The 22,866-nt window shown below is 42.0% G+C and overlaps 1 protein-coding gene across 1 annotated transcript in view; it reads left to right on the top strand.

The window, feature by feature from the left end:
• The window catches only part of ITIH6 (inter-alpha-trypsin inhibitor heavy chain family member 6), a 29,227-nt gene extending 15,913 nt beyond the window's left edge, over positions 1-13,314 (top strand). The window contains 8 exon segments of the mRNA XM_085008514.1: positions 3,916-4,087; positions 4,816-5,309; positions 5,311-6,883; positions 8,703-8,795; positions 9,845-9,880; positions 10,062-10,175; positions 11,126-11,503; positions 12,373-13,314. Of these exon segments, the coding sequence (XP_084864640.1) occupies positions 3,916-4,087; positions 4,816-5,309; positions 5,311-6,883; positions 8,703-8,795; positions 9,845-9,880; positions 10,062-10,175; positions 11,126-11,503; positions 12,373-12,584 (3,072 nt within the window). The 3' untranslated portion in view covers positions 12,585-13,314.
• Positions 13,315-22,866: the final 9,552 nt, after the last annotated feature.

The following is a 22,866-nucleotide window of genomic DNA, read 5'->3' as shown; positions in this document are numbered from 1 at the left end:
TAGAATTATAGAATGCTTCTCCTCCCTCCATACATAACTACCATATCAGCTGGTTTCCTGTGTGAAAACAGGAGGTTACAGCTGAAAGAAATGGAAGCCTGTACTCAATTTTAGGAAAAAGTCTCTAGGATAACTCAAGACAACATAGGAGACAAAACAAGGACTCTATAAGCAATTTTAGCCTCTGACACCTGCAAATGCAGCAACAAGAAGATACAACTTAACTACTAGCCAGGGAAACATAAAACCTCACAATAAAGGCCTATTTACCTCAGTTCCTTTTTACCTCATACCTCTTGTCTGGCTTTCAACAAAAATTTACAAAGCATGCTATAGGAAAAAACATAGTCTGAAGAATTTAATCAGAACCAGACTGATATGGCAGAGTTTTGGAATTAGCAGACCAGGAATTTAAAATAAGCATGACTAATATGCTAAGAGTTCTAATAGGGAATATGAACAACACGCAAGGTCAGATGGGAAATATAAGCAGAGATTGATACTCTAAGAAAGTGTAAAGTAATGCTAGAAATATAAAACACTAACAAAGATGAATAATACCTTTGTTGGGCTTATTAGGAGACTGAAAAAGGCCAAAGAGAGAATCAATGAATTTGAAGATATGACAATAGAAACTTCCCAAACTGAAAAGCAAGAGGGAAAAAAAAGGATGAAAAAAAATCCAACAGAATATCCAAGAACTTTGTATAAGTACAAAAGTGTAACGTGTAATGGGAATACCATAAGGAGAAGAAACAGAGGAAGTAACAGAAGAAATAGCTGAAGGAATAACAGACACAAATTTTCCAAAGTAAATGACATCCATCAAACCACAGGTCCAGGAAGCTCAGAGAACACTAAGCAGGATAAGTACGAAAAAAAATGTACACATAGACATACCCTATTCAAACTGCAGAAAATCAGAGACAAAGAAAATCCTGAAAGAGCTCACAGAAAAATGGCATTTTACTTATAGAGGAACAAGAATAAGAATTACATTAGATTTCTCTTGATAAACCATGCACAGGAATAGAGAATGTAGTGAAATATTTAAAATATTGAAGGAAAAATACTTCATGCTTAGAATTCTGTATACAGCAAAAGTGTCCTTCCAAAGTGAAAAATAAAGACCTTACCAGCCAAACAAAAATTGAATTGTCAGCAGTAGATTCATTTTGAACAGCTAAATGTTAAAAGAGTTCCTCAGAGAGAAAGAAAATGGAATAGCTCAGATACTTGAATCTACATAAAGAAAGGAAGATTGTTAGAAAGAATAAAGGTAAAATAAAATGTTTTATTTTAGCTAATTAATCTAACAGATAATGATTTGTTCAGAATAGTGATAGTAACATTGTATTCAGTGAATATAGCTTATTGATAAGTGAAATTAATAACAGAAATGTTATAAAGGACAAGAGAGAGGAATTGGACAAGATACCTGAACTATGCATGAAGCTGTATAGTGTTATTTGAATGTGGACTTGGACTAGTTGTAAAGGCACATCGTAAACTCTAGAGCAACCATTAAGAAATTTTTCTAGCATAATAGATATGCTAAGAGACAAGAAAAAAAATGGGTTCATATGATACACGTTATTAAAACCAGAGAAGGCAGAAAAAGTGTAGGAGACCAAAAAAAAAAAGAACAAGGGAAACAAATAGAAAACAGTTAATATATAGCAAATATTAATCTAACTATATCAGTAATCACTTTAATCATGAATTCTCTAAATACGGAGGCTGTCAGTGTTAATTAAAACAAAACAAAACCAAGACCCAACTATATGTTTTCTACAGGAAACCCATTTTAAATATAAAGACATATGTAGATTAAAAGTAATGGGATAGAAAATATATATATCTTGCTAATACTAATCAAAAGAAATCTGGAAGAGCTGCATTAATTTCAGGCAAAGTACACTTCAGAGCAAGTAAATTATCAGGGATGGATAAAGAGGTGCATTATATGAGAGTAAAGGGGCTGATTCTCCAAGAAGACATGACAATTCTTAACATATATTTACCTAATAATACTCAAAATACATGATGCAAAAATTGATAGAACTGCAAGGAGAAATAGATGAATCCACAATTATTGTGAAAACTTTCCTATATCGGAAACAGACAGATTCTGCAGGAAGATCCAGAGAATCCATAAGGACATTGTTAAACTAAACAGCGCCATCAATTCATTGAATCTAACTGACATCTACACATGCTTCATCCAACAACAGCACAATGGACCTTCTTCCTAAGCTCACATGAGACATTGCTAAGTTAGACTACATTATGGGCCATAAAACACACTTTGACAAATTTTTAAAGAATATAAATCATACAGAGTTGTTCTCAGACTCAATGGAATAAAGCTAGAAATTAGTTTTAAAACAGAAAGACAGCTGGAAAATCTCAAAATAGTAGAAGATTAACCAACATGCTTCTAAAAACATAACCTGTCCCTTGACAACAGGAGATTCTCAGGAAATGCCATCTTCTATGAGAATGTGTGACCTGTCCCCTGAATTCATTTCATGACAGGAAAGATTCTGATCCACTTAAAATCAAGGCATCTTCTATCAGTTTAAGATGTAGAAAGGCAGGTCACAACGCTCCTTTCCGTGGTTTCTAGAAACCACAGCTATATAAAATGATGAAGATATATATTGTGCTTAAAATCACTGGAATTAACACCTCCAAAATACAGATTTGAGTCCCCAGTCCATCAATGACTATCTGTGTGAACTTGAGCAAGCCACTCCACTTCTATGAGCCTAAATGTATGATGAGAATTGTAAAATGAGAATAATGTTAGTACTTCCTTCTGTGTGTTGCTATGAGGATGAAATGAGCTGATGCATCTGTAGTACAGAGCCTGGAACATAGCAAGTGTCTATAAATGGTATCTAATACTAGAACTTCCATACCCTATTCCCTGAGCCTAGCCCTGTACTAAGTATTGTCATGGAGAAGGGAGCCAAGAGCAAGTAGCACTCTGTTCTCAAAGGACTCGATATCTATATGGAAAATTAAAACATTCCATGTAAGATAGTCAGCAAATAGACTGGAACATGTAATGTCTGGATGCGAAGAGCATAGGTCAGAGTAGGCAATGAAGAAAGGGCTGCCCAGAGAAGGAACAGTGAATATATATACATGTATGTGTAACTGGGTCACCATGCTGTACAGTAGAAAATTGACAGAACACTGTAAACCAGCTATAATGGAAAAAATAAAAATCATTATATATAAGTAAAGGGGAAGTGGAAAGGTCTGCATATAAAGGGCAAAGCTTTGGAGATGAAATGGAATCTAGGTTATCTGAGAGCTGGTGAGAAGACCAACCTGGAAGAAACAGGGGATGAGGTAGAACAGTTTAGATAGAACAGAGAACCAAAGCATGCAAAGTCGTTGAGAGGTACCTGTAAATACCCAGAATCACAAAGCTCTTAAACTTTAGAGTTTAATCCTGGGTCATATGGTTCAGGAAACATAGAGCACATGAATCCTAGTGCTCTGAAAGCATAGAGCTTGAAACTTCTAGACCGCCATTGTCCAATAGAACTTTTTGATGATGGAAATATTCTAAAAGGTATCCAATATAGTAGCTACTGGCCACATGTGGCTATTGAACACTTGAAAAGTGGCTACGGCAAGTTAAGAAACAGAATTTTAATTTTTCTCTAACGAAATTAGATTTACATTTAAATAGCTACATGTAGCTAGCAGTTACCATTGGACATTGAGGTTCTAGGCTTTGGGCCATTAGCACCTATAGGGCATTTTGACCTGAGAATCCTAGACTTAGCGTTGGAGTCAGAGAGTGTTAAAACCATACAACATTTAGAAAAAGCCTCTCAGTCCTGAGCAAGACGTCAGGTCTTGGTCCATCTTCTTTACTTCATCTGTATCCCACAGACTAAAAAGGCCATGAATGTGATCCTTGGTAAGCTGCAGGTCAGTGACTACTTCAACATCATCTCCTTTTCTGACACAGTTAGTGTCTGGAAAGCTGGAGGCTCCATCCAGGCCACCATCCAGAATGTCCACAGTGCCAAGGACTATCTGGGCCACACGGAAGCTGATGGTTGTAAGTGTGAGACGTACTCACCCAAATGGGCAGGCTGTGGTGACATGGGAAATTCTTGAAACATTCCCTTCATTCCCTCATCCACTTCACCTCTCACAGTATCTGAACTATCACTATTACATTTTACACAAATATGTTCCTTCATCCTTTTGGGTTCTTTTGCATAGTGGAAAGAACACAGTTCTTCATGTATTTTAGGCCACATTCCTCTCTGGGCCTGAGTTTCCTCCTCTTTAAAGCACATGCTCAAAATAATTTGCTAAAACTCTTGTTTTATTTTTATCAATAATCTAGATTTTTTTCCCAAGCATTTGAGCAAGTTGCTGCCCTGATTTTGGCTTTTGATCAATCCTCTCTCAGACAGTTACTGAAGTCTTCCCACCTACCACCTCCTGACAACTCAGCCCTTTTTCTCCCTGTAGTATTGAGGTGGGGATGCTATCCTTGGGGAGCTGCTAATCTGACTAGAGAATGAGACATCCCCCCAGGAAACAGGCAACGCATTCTGAGACAGGGAGTGATAAAAGCCAAGGAAATGTGGGCTCAATTGTCAGATATCAGGGAGCTTGTGTAGGGGTGGGGAGTCAGGAAGGATAAGCAGTAGAAACAGTATGAGCAAAGATAAAGAGATATGACTGAGCCTGGGAAGTTGGTGAGGTGCCAAGTATGTCTGCAATGGGGGTAGAAGTTACTAGAAACCATGGTCTCACAGTCTGCTCTCCAATTAGGGACTAACATCAATGCAGCTCTGCTGGCAGCTGCTTCAGTGCTGAACCATAACAACCAGGAGCCTGGGAGGGGCCTCAGTATGGGGAGGATCCCTCTCATCATCTTCCTGACAGATAGGGAGCCCACAGCTGGCGTGACAACCCCCAGTGTGATCCTCTCCAACATCCATCAGGCACTGGGCAACAAGGTGTCCCTTTTCAGCTTGACCTTTGGAGATGATGCTTATTTCCCACTGCTGCATTGCTTGTCCCCGGAGAACCGAGGAAAAGCCAGGCACATATATGAGGACGCAGATGCAGCCCCACAGCTGGAGGGCCTCTATGAACAGCTCTCCATGCCTCTGCTGGCAGACGTATGTCTGGACTACCTAGGTGGCTTGGCTGGGGCCTCCCCTTGGGCACTTTTCCCCAACTACTTCGGTGGCTCAGAGCTGGTGGTGGCAGGTCAAGTGCAGCCAGGTGAGCAGGAACTGAGCATCCGTCTGGCAGCCCACAGCCCCCAAGGGTCAGCTTCTTGTGGCTCGCCACAATGAAGTGGCCACCAACAGAAGCCAGAAGGTCTTTGGTTGCCAAGGGGAGCCAGCCCCCAATGTAGCCCACTTTATACATCGCCTCTGGGCCTACATCACCATTGGAGAGCTGTTGGAGGCACGCTTCCAAGCTCATGATGCCACCACTTGCCACCTGCTGGCTGCCAAAGCCCTCAACCTGTCCCTTGAATACAATTTTGTCACACCTCTTACTTCACTGGTCATGGTGCAGCCCAAAGAAGCCAGTGAGGAACCCAGGATACAGACTTTCATCACAGATAGACCAGGCACCATCACACCCTCGTCCACTAGCAGGCATGGCCTAGGGGCAGGCACAGCCCAGCCAACCTTGGTGCCCAAGGTTTCTCCCAAATCAAGGCTTGTGAAACCAAAGTTCTACTTAACCTCAACTACTCCTGCCTCTGCAAGGAAGATTCCTAGTTCCAAAGAGTTGGAGCCACTGGATCAGAAACCTAGTACCCTATCCAACCTCACACACCCAAAGGCCAAAATCTCAGCACAACAGGATTCTGGCACCTTGGCTCAGCTAACATTCAGGACAAAACATGCTTCCCTTGTGCCCTCAAATTCCAATGCCCTATTGCTTCTGAAGCCCAGCATGCCATTACACCAGGATGCTAGCACCCTATTACCCATGAATTCCAAGACACAAGCCTCACTGCTGAATCCTGGCCCATCCCAGCCCAAAGCTGGCTCCATGAAACAATCTACTCTGCTGCATTCCAAACCAGGTGTTCCATCACAACCTAAACTAGATGGCCCATCACACCCCCAACCTGGGATACTCATATCGCAGTCACTCAAAAGCCTGTCACAGACAAAGCCTGGAGTCTCCACACATCAGATCATCAAATATCCACCACAAACCAGAGCAAGTGTTCCTGATTCCAAGACCCCAAACAACCTGCCATACCCTGAACCCAGGATCCTCTTACCCAAGACCTCTAAAATCCCATCACCTCTTAAACCCAGTGTCTTGCTTCACCAAACTCCCCTAAGCTTATTGCTTTCCAAAACTAGGATCCCAACCCCCAATAAACCTAAAATCCCATTAACCCCCAGATCTGCCAAAATCAGGCCCCCACCTCCTCAGAGCCTAAGCACACTCCCAAGCACAATCTCAAGTCCCACAAGTCCCAGCAGAACCATGACCATTTCTGTCCTTGGAGAACCCCTCCCTACTCCCTTTCACCCCACCCTACCCTCTCTGCTGCCCCTTGGAAGGCTCTGGCATCAACATGACCTACTTCTAGAGCTCCAAGGTACCAGGCAGATTCTGCGACCATCTGTGTCAGAAGTTCCGACAATGGGCCTACCCAACAGCTCTGGGCCTATGCCAGAAGGCAGTCCCCCAAACCTGCCTGTCTTGCCACCTTCTAGTGCCCTCCCTGAGGAAGTCAGCCTCCTCCTTCTCCCTGAAGAGCTAGAGCTGCTGCCTGAATTAGTGGTGGAGTCCAAGTTTGTGGAGTCCTTGAATACACCAACTTTCTATACCTTCCTCACTCCTGACAAAGATGGTGAGTTCCATGGGGAAAAGGCCAAATCACAAGAGGGCAGTATGAATGGGGAGTGCAAGGAACTAAAAGTGTACAAATCTTATACATATTCTTGTGATCCAAGCTGCTTGTTTTTAGACTTTGAACCAGCAACTTAACTTCTCTGAGCTTCAGCACATAGGCTCTGGGAGAGAAGGGATGTTAAGCCTGTGTATGCACAGAAACACATTAGCTAAACTATGGCTTTGACACTTGCTTTGTTGGACAAGAGACTTGCTCACGATTCTCAAGCAGAGAAGGGATGTGGCTTATTACTGGGAAAAGCAGGTCTGACTGGTTCTTTTGTGCACTATGAACAGCCTTGCTTAATGTGAGGGCTATACAAATTTGGGAGGATGGTGAAAATTGCCTTCAAATTTCCAGAAGACTGTGAAATAATAACACTTTACATTTTTAGCTCTTCCTATGTGCAGGTAGCGATCTACATGTTGCACTTGTAGTCCTCATTTAATCCTCACCAAAAAACTGTTAATACCTGCATTTTACTCACGGGAAAGATGAAGCACAGAGAAGTGAAGCAACTTGTTTCACATCACAAAACTAGTAAGAGATTTGACCCTACGTAATCTGGTCCCATGCTGAATGTGATGTACCACTTCACTATTCTGCTTTCCTGAGAGGAGTGACATTTCCTGGGTACCTTATAGGGCAGGATTAGAGCTAGCCGGTGGTGGCAATAAGTCACAGGGATAGAAATTTGGGCATGATATCCTTGAAATATCCCATCCTTCACCATTCTCCCTCCCAATATCTTATCCATTTTCAATTCCTGACAATGTTATCTCTAATATGTTTGTCAAATGTACCCACTTCTCACCACCCCAACTGACACTATCCTAGGGCAGACTACCATTGTGCCTCACCTAGAAAACTGTTACAGCTGCCTCACTGGTCTTACTGGTCTTCTTGTTTCCTCTCTTGAGAGATTCTCTTTGCCATTCTCCACCAGTAGCCAAAGGAATCGTTTAAAAACATAAATCACTTCATGTCCTTTCCCTACTTAACTCCCCTCAAGAGTTTCCCATCACATCTAGAATGAAGTCCAAAGTCCTCTTTATGGGCTACAAGGCCCTACATAACCTGTCCTCTATCTCAAGACTTCTTTCCCCTCATCTTCTCCTACTCACCCTCGGAACTCAAGCCCCACTGGCTTCTCTGTTCCTCCAATCGGCCATACCACCACCCCTGCCTCTACTCAGGGACCAAGCTGTATCCCCTGCTTGATAATTGCTCTCACCTGCTTTGCCCTGACCCTTACCTACCACGCTCATTTCTTCAATTGCCACTCAAACTCCAGCTCATGTCTTAAATCTCAGCTCAAATGTCCTTTTCACCCCTTCCTACTACCCCAGACTACATCAAGTACCTATAAGTCCCTTAGTCAATATATTATGTTTTTCTTATAGCACTTATCAGCATTGGTAATTATAATTTCATTCATGTCTGCCTCCCCAAGTAAAATATGAGGTTCGCCAGGTCAGAAATAAGACTTCCTTTTCCACTACCATATGCCTGATGCTTAAACAGTGCCTGAATAAATAAATAAAAGAACAGTCGAATACATGCATAAATGCTGTAAGGAAGAATTTTTAACATAACTGAGCTTAAAGGACTAAGATGAAATGGAGAACTAAGGTCTCAGTCTTAGCAATGTTCAGATCCATTTAGAAAGCCAATGAGAACTCTCCTGATCAGAAGGAAGATGTGCCCTTTAGTAGGCCGAGGGCATCTTTGCCCTGAGAGTGTGAACGATTTCTTTTATATGTTTTGTGTTTGGCAGAAAATTCACATTGGGACAGAAATTCTGAGGAAATCCTTGGAGGAGCTAGAGGCAGCATGGAATCTCAGGGAAGTTCTGCAGGACTGGCAAAAGGTGAACAAAGAGCTCCCCTGACAAAGACCCCTGAGCTTTCACGTCCATTCAGCTAGAATTTCATAGGCATTGCTTGAGCCCAGAGGAGGGGAAATGTATCAGTCTTCTACTGCTGCATAATAAATTACCATGAATGTAGTAGCTTAAAACAGAACCCATTAATTATCGCACAGTTCTATTGGCAGGAAGTCTAAGTTAGTTAGGTTCTCTGCTCAGGGCCACCCAAGACTGAAATCAAGATGTTCAGTAGACTAAGTTTTCATCCTCTTCCACATTCATTCAGGTTGCTGGAAGAATTCAGTTCTTCATAAGACTGAGATCCCTGTTTCCTTGATGATTGTTGGCTAGCAGTCACTCTCAGCTCTATAGGCCACCTGGGTCCTATAGGTTTCTCACATTCCTTGCCACATGACCCCTTCCATCTTCAAAAACAGCCATGGAGAATCTACCTCATGTCAAATCCTTCTCATATTTCAGACCTCTCTGGTTTCTCTGTCTCTGACCTCTAGACCCAGATTTAAGAGGCTTGAGAAATTAAATCAGTCCCACCTGGATAATCTTCCTATTTTATCAAATGCCCACATTACTTAACCTATTTATGAGAGTGATAGCTCATCATACCACAGTCCTGGGGATTTCACAGGGTGTATACACTGGGAAATTTTGGGGGGTTGGCATCTTAGAATTATACCTACCACAAGCAGAGAGCAGGAGAAAACAGCATTTGAGTTGGCCTGTAAAAAAAACTAGAAATCAATCCTTGGTAGCTAAAGGAAAAGAGAACTTTCCAGGTGGCAGGAAAAAACAGAAGCAAAGGATCACTAGCAAGATAAGACAGGCATTCATAAGAAGAGTCACCTCAGTTGGGCTGGATCATGCAGAGAAAAGTGGAGAGGTAGGCAGGACTAAATTTCAGAAAAGACTTAAATGCTGAGCTGAAGAATTTGGTTTTTATCTGGGAGGAGGTGATTCAGAGGCCAGGGGGTCCAGAGTTCCTAGGAATGCAATAGGTAAGTCTCTAACCAACACAGTCCCCTTCTATTTTGTAGGCACACTGCCAAGTATCTTCACTTTCTCATCCTCAGGTAAGCCAGCCACCCTCACTGTTCTGTTTGAGTGGACAACTTGTGCACTGGGACTGGTGCTGGTCTGTCTCTCTGGGATAATAGACATGGTATCCTACCTTCCCCTCCTCTCTCCTTCCTTCTCTTCCTCTCCAATTCCTTCTAGGGCCTTAACTTCAGGGTTGTGTCTCTTGTGTTGTAGTGGATGGGGACCCCCACTTTGTGATCCACATCCAACACTCAGAAGAGAGGATCTGCTTTACACTGGATGGGTGCCCAGAGGACCTGCTACAGCTCATAGATGACCTAAAGGCAGGTGAGAGCCCCAAAAACTCTACCTCATATAACTCCACAACTAGATATGCACATGTCAACACTCCAGACATTTGTGTACTAATACAAACACATAGAAGTGCACCTCATTAACACACAGTTATGTACCCAGACACAAGAAAACAACACAAATATACTCTAACACAAGATACTCAAGAATACAAACAATCCAGGGCATACAGTAAACTCACACAAATACATACTCTGACACATATATTTTGATACTTTCCACACCTATACACAGTAACATACAAACATACATCCAGATGTGCACAGTATATGCCCAGATATACACAATGACACATATGACAACACATTCAGACACACAGGCACTGATAACCCCAGATTCATCCAGGTACACAAGAGTTCAACACACACAGGCACATATACTCTGCTACTCTAGACATATAAAATATACCAGTGCACACAAATACCATGACACACAGCTAGAAGAATATACATTGACATCCCCAGATATATATAGGTACCAACACACAACCAAACACACACAACATAAACTATTCACCAATACATATAATACCAAAATATCCAGAGACACATAAACATACAACAAAAAAAAAACCTACCCTACCATAGCACCTTTCCCAAATATGCAGATGCACTGATATGCCCAGAGATACTCATATGAATAGATCCAAACACACATATTTACAAACTCAGAGGCAAGCATGTACATGCAAGCGGCCCCACTATGTAAGCATATGCATGCATAAACATGCCAACACACTGCACAGGAAGGAGCAAGTAGATGATCTGTGGTAGAAACACTTTCCTCAGGAGCTAGATCTAACCACAAATCTGCACCACTTCATCTGAACTTCAGGCCCCGAAACTTCCCATTTCTTGTGCTGTGGGTGACCATGTGAATGACCAAGTGAAAGACTGTGCTCCCAGCACCCACTCTCCCTCTAGGGCTGCATGTGCGTGGACAATTGCTTGGGGCACCATCAAGGCCAGGCCACAAGGACCAGATCCGTATCTACTTCCAGACAATCACAGTTACTACAGACAAACCCTGGGTCTACACTATCACCATCACCCGAAGTTACATATCTGTGCAAGGTGAGGGTACCTTGCTCTTGTCCTGGGACCAGCCTGCCCTACTGAAGAAGCCCCATCTGGAGCTCCATGTGGCTGCTGCAGCCCGCCTCACCCTCCGCCTTGGACATCACCTTGAGTTCCTAGTCCTCCGGGACTGCTACCAGAACCCCAGCACCCTGCAACTACCCCACCTGGGGTTCTATGTAGTCGATGGTTCAAGTCTCAGCCCCTTGGCCTGTGGCCTGTTGGGCAAGTGTAACTAAGGTTGACAATATCCAGGGAGCACCAGTCCCAAGAGAGACCCTGACAATGTGAAAGGACAGTGAACAGCCAGCACCTCAACCCACAAACCACAAAGAGAAATCAGAGCCAAGCTCTGCCCTTGGGGAGCTCCTGGTCTAGGGAGAAGACAGACCCAGACATGGATAATGATCACAGAGAGTTATCAATACTAGACAGAAAGCAGTCCAGGGAGCAGGAGGAACCTAGGGTGAGACACCTTGTCTAGCCTTGGAGCTCAAGAAAGATCTCCTTTAGGGGAGAGACCCACACTGAGTCTGGAAGGCTAAGCAAATGTGTAGAGGAAAAAACAGAGATTGGAGGAGATGGAGTTGGAGTGGTATTTGGCTTTATTCTGAAGACAATGAGAGTCACAAAAGTCAAAATCAGGGGAAAGACACAGTCAGACCTGAGTATTACAAAGATCCCTCATGAGGCAGCTGTAAAAAAGAGGATTGCAGGAAGCCAGACTGTAGGTCAGAAGACACTAGCAGAACTTGAGGCAGAGGCCCACACCAGAGTTTGGGTAGTGATGGTGGGTTGGACAGATGTTTTTACTTCCTCTGAGCCTCCTGACTCCTCCAATCTGCCTTGTTATCTCCTTCAAGCCAGACTATACCCCTTCTACTGCCATCTCATCCACCTTAGCTCTCTACTTTCATTCTAAACTCCTGAGCCATCTGGTTCCTCCACAATGCCCAACCTCTTCTCTCTTCCAGGCCTTTGCTGCCTATCCTCCCTCCCACTTATCCTTCTAGGTTCCCTGCTTTAGGATCCTTGCAGACCTCTCAGTGGGACTTGGGTCACTGCCTAACTGGTACTGCATTTCTCTACCTTAGGGCAGTTCAAGCATGCAGACATCCAGCTGGTGGCAGGGCCTATGGGGCCAACCCTGAGGAGGCATGAAGGCTCAGATGTGCCTGTGGTCCTAGGCAAGAGGCTGGTGAAGGACTCACCAAGGCTGCCACCCTGCTGGGCTTCTTGCTGGCTGGTGAAGCGCTCTCATGTACAGCAGCTGCTGGGCCACCCCTACTTTGCCTATGTCCTGTGAGGGCCCCTGAATGCCAGAGCTAGGAGACCTGAGTTTGGGAGATCCAGAGGCAAGGGTATATGGTGATCCAGGAACAAAGACTCAAACACATGGAAACAGACAAAGACATACACTCACACATGCACTAAATGACACAAATACACCAAAACACACAAACACAGAGAGACATGCAAATCTATGGACCTATAGGCTTAGGGACTCCAGCCTCCTTACAGTCCTTACTTTCTTCAGTCTCTACTCTCTTCAATCCATACTCCACGGCAGCCTTAGAAGTGACTTCCTTAAAACAAAAAACCGAGTCAACAGTCCTGTTCACAACCTTCTCTGGCTCCCATAGCATTTTCAAAGCTCTTGGAGTTCCTCTAAAAAACTATGCTCTCCAAAAATGGGCCTTTGCCTGCACTTTACCTTCTGTGTGGGACTCCCTTCCTTGACTCCATGCAAGTAAATTTTATGCATTCTCCAAGCCTTAGCTGTCATATTCTCTAGGAGGCTTTCCCTGACCCCTCCCATAAATTGAGTTCGGTCCCCCACGGTATTCCCATAGCTCACTGCCCATCCATTCAATCTTACTTATACTGTGTAGTAATGATCTATTTATTTGTATGGATCCTTGACTTAGACTGTGAGCTCTTTGAGAGCAAGGACTTTTCTGAATCATCTATGTATCCCCTGTGCCTAGCACGTAGTAGGTGCTTAGTAAATATTTGTTAAATGAATGAACAAAAAAGGATCTCATTACACAGTAGTAGATACACAGATATACATACCACCAAAGACACAGGATCACACATAGAAAACAGCAACAAGGACACAGTCATGGTTGGGGATATAGAAATAGAGACATATGGAAACAAAGGATCTCAAAATAAAGAGAATGGACATAGGGGCACATATACATATAAATAGGGGGACAGGAAGCCAGAGTGACAGCACCCAGAGTAACAGATGATCTCTTGCCAGGTTTCTGTATCCTCATTTTGAGGTGCTGTCCCCATCACAAGCAAAGAGGCAGGGAAACAAAAATAGGGTCACTCTGGGACAGGCACACAAAATGTGAAGACACTGAGACACAACAACATACAATTGAAAAGATAGATATTTACAGATATGCAGACATAGGAGCAGAGGGGTCAAGACACACAGTGATACCTAGGGACACAGAGATACACAGGGGGACTTGATCAAGACTACACTCCAAGACTCCAAGAACAGAGAGGTAGAAATACAGAGATATGATGTCATGAAGACATAGAGTGGGAGGTGAGAAGAGAACACAGATATATAATACCAGAGACCCACAATGACATAGAAACAGAGATATTACACAGACCCAGACTTGGTGACAAAGATTCAAGGTACAGGCATATGCAGAAGAACACACTAAGACAAGAGCACAGACTTATATATTCAGAGATCCAGTGACAGTCATGAGGATGCAGACACCTGAAGAGTGGCAAACACCACTAAAGAGACAGGGTTCAGCCAAGGTAACAGAGACATAAGGACAGGCAAGATAGAGGCCCAGAAATAATGGGAAAATTGTGAGACAGTGATAGGGACACAGAAATTCAGAGACAGAGATCCTAGAACAATTAGACATGAGGATGTGAACCCACAAACATAGTCATATGGATACAGGCTAAACATAGGGACAGAAATAGACACTCTTCTTGAAGAATCAAGATAGGAACAAAGAAACCCAGACACAGAGAAACAGACACACAGAACATTTGCGAATGGGCAGAGGCTCAGAATCAAGATACCCCTGGGGATACCCAGAAATAGAGATACACGAAAAGGCAACCAAGCTGCAAATGAAGGGATGGGGACAGTGAATCAGACTCAGAGACACAGAGATAGAGGGCCAAAAATAAAAAGACACGAATCCAGACACCAGACACAAACAAAGACAGGGACACAGAGGTGGTGAGTCAGATCAAAACAAAACCAGGGACAGAGTAAGACTGAAAGAGGAACAGATATAAAGAGACACCCTGACAAACAGACCCACAGAGACAAGAATACAGTCATGGGAATCCAGAAAAAAAATCCATGAATTAAGAAAGAGAGGTATTGAGGCAAAGAGCAACTTAAGACACAGTCACAGCAACATCAAGAAAACAATACAGAAATATTGGAAAAGCCTGGAGTAAATAAATGGAGAAGTAGGATAAATACCAAATCACAGACATATAGAGCCAAATCCAAGATATGCATAGACTAAGGGACTCACCAACAAAGAGCACATGGAAGTAGGCACATGCAGAGTCACAAGCACACACACTCATAGAGAGACACTCAGAGGAATACAGAAACTCTGGGACACACTTACACACACAAAAGTTCAGGGAAATGCAAAACTTAAGGTTCACAGAAACAGGAACATAGAGATACCGGAACACAAAGGGTCACAGGTGCCCTGATCCAGAGATGCACAGACACTAGGTCCTAGATCACATGAAAAGGTTCAGGGGCATGCAGACTCAGGAACACAAAAAGTTGCTAATGTACAGAGAAAGGGATGCACAAACACTCAAACAGAAATGTTCATTGCATTCCCAGACACAGACATGAAGTACCCATGGGTACACAGAGACAGGGAGACACAGACACTGGATCACAAAAGATCTAGATAACACAGATCACTAGATCACACAGATCACTCGAGCACATTCAGGAATAAGAATGCACAGACACTAAAATGCAGAGATCAGGAACACACAGAAACAAGAACATAGAAGCAGGGGAATACAGACAGAGGCTCAGGGACACCCAGAGATGTGCTTATACAGACACTGAAACATAGTGACTAATTAGGGGTGCAAAAAGAATGGGACACAGAAACTCACAGTCTTACAGGGAGCCAAGGATATGCAGATGCTAGACCACAATATGCAATAGAAACCACAGACAACAGAACATAGAGTCACTGGGCCACAGAAACCTTGAGAAACTAATATACATAGACACTGGAACACAGCCAAACACTTACTTATAGAGATATTAAGATACACACAGCCATTGGGAAATATAGGCAACCACTGACACACAGACAGACACTGGAATATACAAACATTGGAATATACCTAACACATAGACACTAGAACAGAACACAGGGATGCTGGCACACAGTGTCTCTGTGACCAGACATTGCCACACAGAAGTATTGGTATATACAAACATGTGACCAGACATTGCCACACAGAAGTATTGGTATATACAGCCACTGGGATACACAAACCGAGGGACACATAGAACTGGGAAACACACACACACACACACACACACACACACACACACACACACACACACTGGAACATGCACACCTCTGGGACACAAGGAAACTTGAGTACAGAGACTGAAGTACACAAAAACTGAAACTCAGTGATACACAGTAGCATTCTGAGACTGGGACATACAGATAATAGAATATAGATATTGAGTCATACGCATATGAGATACAAAAAAATTGAGACACGCAGACACTTTGCCTCACAAATAGTGGAACAAGAAAACATTGGAATATACATACACTGAGGTACAATGACATCATAACAGATAGAAACTGGAATACACCCTGTGACATACAGTTATTGAGGCACATACACACATGGACCAACCACATAACCGGGTCATACAATAGATATTGTAACACATAGGCACTGGTGCAAAGGTGCTGAAGTTCATAGAAACACTGAAACTAAGTGACATATGCAACATGTAAGTGGTCACTGGGGTACACAAGCTGCAGGACATACAGAAATTGAGTAACACAGACACTGGAACATACAGAGACGCCAAGACACACAGACACTAGAACAAACACTCATCAGGACATAAACAGATATTGGGACACCTAGGCATTAGAGTAAAGAGAGGCTATGATCTACATGCCCTGGGAATTATATATACACTGTGACACATATTCATTTTGAAACACAGAGACTGTTGCATAGTCACAGACTTACTCTGCAGCACAGTCACCTTGGAACACACAAACACAATGTCCCAATACAGACATTGACAGACACTAGAACATATAGTCATTGAGACTTGTACAGACACTAGGACATATAGACACTGGAACTCTCTTTCACAGATATTGAAACATACAGATACTAGTACAAAAACACTAGGGCACACAGACTGGGATAGACACTGAGACACACAGAAATACTGAAACTAAGCTACACAAACAACATGCTGACCTTGAAACATAGACATTGGGGGTTCATGGACATTAATGCAGTCATTTATAGAGATAAAGTGAAATTGGTATACAGAAACATTGCAGTACATAGACATTGAGGCACATAAAAGTGAGACACATAAAAGTAAGACACATAGAAACTCTGATATACAGAGATATGGGGATTTATAGTCACTGAGACATTCAGACACTGGGAATATAGATACTGGTGCATAGTCACTAGGACACACCAACACTGGGATATACAGGCACTGGAACACAGAGATATTGGTGCACACAGACATTGAGACACACCAACACTGGGACTTTCACAGGCTCTGTGACACACAGACACTAGGAAATACAGGCATTGGGATACACAAGCACTGGGGGCATATAGACAGAGGAATACACAGAAAGTAAGGTTCATAAACACTGGGATATACAGACTCTACTAGGGTACATAGGCACTGGGACAGAGAAACACATACACATACATTGGAACTTACAGAGACAGACACACAGACACTGGGATGTACTGTCATCAGGTAATACACAACATTGAAACATACAGTCAATAGGATGCATAGACACTGGGAAATAGACAATAGGACACATTGATGGACACACAAACAGAGGCACTCTTGATCAGTGGGACACATAGATACATTGTAACACAGAGACCCTGGGACACACACTGGGACATATAGACTAGGACAGTCATTGGAGCATACCCAGACCCTGAACCCACAGACCCTAAAAAATACAGACTTTGAGATATACAGCCACTGGGACATATTTAAACTAGAAAAACAAAGAATCTGAGATATACACAGATGCTAAGGCAAGAACACTGTTCAGTATAATCATTGGGACATGTACAGACACTGGAGCACAGAGACACTGGCATTTATACATAAGGGTAAATACTAACACCAAGAAACACAGATACTGGAATATTCAAACGCTGACCCAAAGACACATAGACACTTGGGCATAGAGAAAAGCTAGGACATACAGTCACTAGGACATCCAGATGCTGGAACACAAAAATACCAAGACATAAAGACATAGGACGCACACAAGCTAAACATACAATACTTTGACACACTGTCACTAGGGTGTACACAAACACTGTGACACTAAAACATTGAGACACAAAGAAACTGGAATACACAAACAATGGGAGACATAGTGAAACACGCAGAAATTGGACACAAAGAATCTAAGTAACACAAAGAATGGGAGGTATTCTTGATGCCAGGCTTGTAGGCCCTTTACCGTTGCTTTACCATTAATGAAGAGGAGAAAATGAGAGAATATGGGAGGGAATGGTCTCATCCTGAGTCTCAGGACATGGGGAAGCACGAGAGTGCTCTAATGAGGAGAGTGCTGACTGGAGAGGAAGGTGGATAGCAGGGTAAAGAGGGAAAGAGGGAGGGTGGATGAGAAATGTGAGTTTTCTTCCAGGGCCAGTAGAACCAGTGCAGCCTGGGGTGAAAGTGTTTGAAGCCAGACTTAAGGGGATTGGTCTGATATGATAGGAGGAGAGGAGAGGGGAGAAGAATGCTTTCTGAGGTGGTAGTGGGTAGGAATGAACAAACACAAAGGCTCTATCCTTGGCATGAATTCACACTCTTTTTTATTGAAATATAGTTGATTTACAATATTATATTAGTTTCAGATGTACAATATAGTGATTCAATATTTTTTGCAGATTATATTCCATTAAAAGTTACTACAGAGAGATGCCCATTGTCCCACTGCAGGTAGAGCCCAGGTGCAGAATGTAATCATTCTTTGCTTGATTTCACTGAACAAGCTTCTGACAGTTCTCCCATCCTGTAGCTTTCTCCAAGCTTCAGTCCATCTTCTCCAGGATGGCCTAGTAATACACCTTGGAGACAAGGTGGCAGAGTAGAAGGACTTGAGCTTAACTCCTTTCATGAAAACACCAAAATCACAACTAACTGCTGAACAACCATTGACAAAATAGACTGGAAAATACCAAAAAAAAAAAAAAAAGATATCTTGCACCCGAGGACAAAGAAGAAGCCACAATGAGATGGCAGGAGGGGAGCACTCATGATATAATCAAATCCCATATCCACTGGGTGGGTGACCCACAAACTGGAAAACAATTATATTGCAGAAGTTCTCCCATAGGAGTGAGAGTTCTGAGCCCCAAGTCAGGCTCCCTAGCCTGGAGACCTGGCATCAGGAGGAGGAGACCCTAGAGCATTTGGCTTTGAAGGCAAACATGGCTTGAGACAAGGAGCTTCACAGGACTAGGGGAAATAGAGACCCTACTCTTAGAGGGCACACACAAGTTCTCACATGCCCTGGGATCCAGGCCAAAGCAGTGAGTCCGTAGCCTGGGTCACACCTACCTGCTAGTCTTGGAGGGTCTCCTGGGGAGGCAGAAGTCAGCTGTGGCTCACCAGGGGAACAAGAACACTGGTAGCCAAGGCTCTATGGAATATTTATCAGTGTGAGCTCTCCTGGAGCTAACCATTTAGCCACCAAGACCTGGCCCATCAGCCTACAGGCTTCAATTCTGGGATGCCTCAGGCCAAGCAACCAACAGGGTGAAAACATATGCCCACCCATCAGCAGACAGGCTGCCTAAAGACTTCCTGAGCACATAGCCACCTCTAGTCATGCCCCCTGACACAACCCTGCCCAACAGAATGCCAAAACAAGCTCCACTCACAAGTGGGCAAGCACATACTCCTGCTGCCAGTAAATATTTACAAAACTTTATACCAGTCTCACCCACCAGGGGAAAGATGCCATAAGGAAGGAAACTACAATCCTGCAGCCTGTGGAACTAAGTTCACAAATGCAGGTCAGAACCTACCATGGCAAAAGCTGGCCCTTGGCCTTTGGGTGACAAGAGAGAAGTGTACTGATGGAATACATATGACGTCCCCTACAAATAGCCACATTTCCAAGATTGAGAAACATAAATAAGCTACTGTGTTCATACAAATACAAGTAGGAATTTAAACAAAATGAGATGGCAAAGGAATGTGTTCCAGGTGAAGTAACAAAATAAAATCCCAGAACAACTAAGTGAAGTGGAGATAGGCAATCTATCTGAGAAAGAGTTCAAAGTAATGATAGTAAAGATGATCCAAAATATCATAAAAAGAATGGAGGCACAGACTGAGAAGATAAAAAAAAAGTTTAACAATTGACTAGAAGATATAAAGAACAAATGGTTAAACAATATAATAAATGCAATGAAAAATACGCTGGAAGGAGTCAGTAGAAAATTGTATGAGGCAGTTTAACAGATGAGTGAGCTGGAAGACAGAATGGTGGAAATCATTGACTCAAAAAAAATAGACAAATAATGAAAAGAAAGGAAAACAGTTTAAGAGACATCTGGGACAACATTAAATGCACCAACACTATCATTATAGAAGTCCCAGAAGGAGACTAGAGAGAGAAAGGGCCTAAGAAAATATTTTAAGAATTAATAGTTGAAAAACTTCCCTAATATAGGAAAAGAAACCATCACCCAAGTACAGGAAGTGCAGAGTCCCACACAGGAAAAACCCAAGGTGGAACACTCCAGGACACATATTGATGAAATTGACAGAAATTAAAGACAAAGACAAAATATTAAAAGGCGAAAAGCAACAAATAACGTATAAGGGAATCCCAATAAGGTTATCAGCTGATTTTTTAAGCAGAAAATCTGTAGGTCTAAAGGGAAAGGCACAATATATTTTAAGTGATGAAAGAGGAAAACCTGCAACCAAGAACTCTTCACTTAGCAAGGCTCTTCTTCAGATTCAATGGGAAATAAAACCTTTACAAACAAGCAAAACCTAAGAGAATTCAGCACCAATAAACCATCTTTTCAATGATAGCTAAAAGAACTTCTAAAGGTGGAAAAGAAAAGGCCACAGCTAGAAACAATAAAATTATGAATGAGAAAGCCTACCAGTAAAGGCAAACAAACAGTAAAGGTAGGAAATCATCCACACAAATGTGATATCAAAACCAGGAATTGTGAGAAGAGAGGAGTACAAATGTAGGATATTGGAAATGTATTTGAAATTGAGATGAAAAACCTAAAGCAATCTTGTATATATATATAAAGATTTCAATATCAAAATATCATGGCAATTTCCAACCAAAAATCTACAATATATACACACAACAAAAGAAAAAAGAATCTAAGCACACTAAAAATAGACATCAAATCACAAGACGAGAACAAAAGAGGAAAGGAAGAAAAAAATCTACAAAAACAAATCCAAAACAATGAACAAAAAGACAATAACAACATACATATCTATAATTACCTTAAATTCAAATGGATTAAGTGCTACAACTAAAAGACATAGACTGGCTGAATGGATACAAAAACAAGACCCATATATATGCTGTCTATAAGAGACCCACTTCACTTCTAGGGACACGTACAAACTGAAAGTGAAGGGAAGGAAAAAGATATTCCATGCAAATTGAAATCAAAAGGAAGCTGGAGTAACAATACTCATATCAGACAAAAGACTTAATTTTTTTAATGATTTCTATTTTTTCCATTTTAACTGGTTTACAGTGTTCTGTTAATTTTCTGCTGTATAGCAAGGTCACCCAGTCACACATACCTATATACACTCTTTTTTTTCACATTATCATGCTCCATCACAAGTGACTAGATATAGTTCCTAGAGATAAGCAGAATCTCATTGCTTATCCATTTCAAAGGCAATAGTTTGTATCTATTAACCCCAAATTCCCAGCCCATCCCACTCCCTTCCCCCTCCCCCGGTCAACCACAAGTCTCAAAACAGATTTTAAAATAAAGACTGTTTCAAGAGACAAAGAACAATGCTACATAAAGATCAAGGGGTCAATCCATGAAGAAGATATAACAACTGTAAATATATATGCACCCAAAATAGGAGCACCTCATATATAAGGCAAATGCTAACAGCCATAAAAGAGAAATCAATAGTAACACAGTAATAGTGGGAGACTTTAAAACTCCAAAGTACATCAATGGACGGATTATCCAGACTGAAAATCAATAAGGAAACATAGGCCTTAAATGACACATTAGACCAGATGGACTTAATTAATATTGATAGAATATTCTATCCAAAAGCAGAAGAATACACATTCTTCTCAAGTGCACATGAACATTATCCAGAAATAGATCAAATCCTGGGCCATGAATCAAAACTTTAAAATAAATCAAATTAAAAAAATTGAAATCATATCAAGCAATTTTTTTTGAACCACAATGCTATGTGATTTTTTTTTTAGGTTTAAAACCAGGACAATACTGCTTGCTCTTTATTGAAAATGACAACCTAGTGACCATATTGGTCATAAGCATGATTGTTGTTGCAATGTGCTGCTTACCATGAATGATACCAAGTAATCCAGGAATTCAGTCTGCAACTTCCAAACTTTCCTCTTTATTTTAAAAGGCATGAGTGATAAATCAATCCAATGTACACTTTCTTATAGCTAACCCTTTACCTTTGGCAAGATTACTTACAATTCACACAACTTTTTATATTGAGAAGTATTTAAAATATTCTAAATGCATAAAAATAAAGATGTGGGGTTTTTGATATATATGCATAATGTTTATTCTTACTCAAAATGAAAGTTCAACTTTACCCCAAAAATATAGCTCTGCTGGGCACCTACTGATGTGCCCTCCTGAGAATTCAGGCAGCACAACCTACCTCTCATCCTCAGCACAAGCACAGGCCACTCTGTTCTTGATCTTTAAGACAGTCTAGTAAAATTTTTTTTACAGCCCCACCTGTGGCATAGGGAAGTTTCCAGGCCAGAGATGGAATCTGAGCCATAGCTGCAGTGCAGCCTTAACCCACTCTGTTGGGCCAGGCATCAAACTGAAACTTCCACAGCAATCCAAGCCACTTCATTTGGAAACTTAACCCCATGCACCACAGTGGGAACTAACCCTATCCTTAAAACTATCCCCAAAAATTGCAGATGAAGGAACACTCTCAAACTCATTCTATGAGGCCACCATCACCCTGACATCAAAACAAGACAAACATACCACAAAAAAGAAAATTATAGGCCAAT

The sequence above is a fragment of the Sus scrofa genome, chromosome X (genome assembly GCF_054392235.1).
Source record: "Sus scrofa isolate SSC_HxYL_T2T_F1_AM1 chromosome X, Sscrofa_HxYL_maternal_Yorkshire_Landrace_v2.0, whole genome shotgun sequence".
NCBI classification, from domain to species: domain Eukaryota; kingdom Metazoa; phylum Chordata; class Mammalia; order Artiodactyla; family Suidae; genus Sus; species Sus scrofa.
This window is presented reverse-complemented; position numbering and strand designations above follow the sequence as displayed.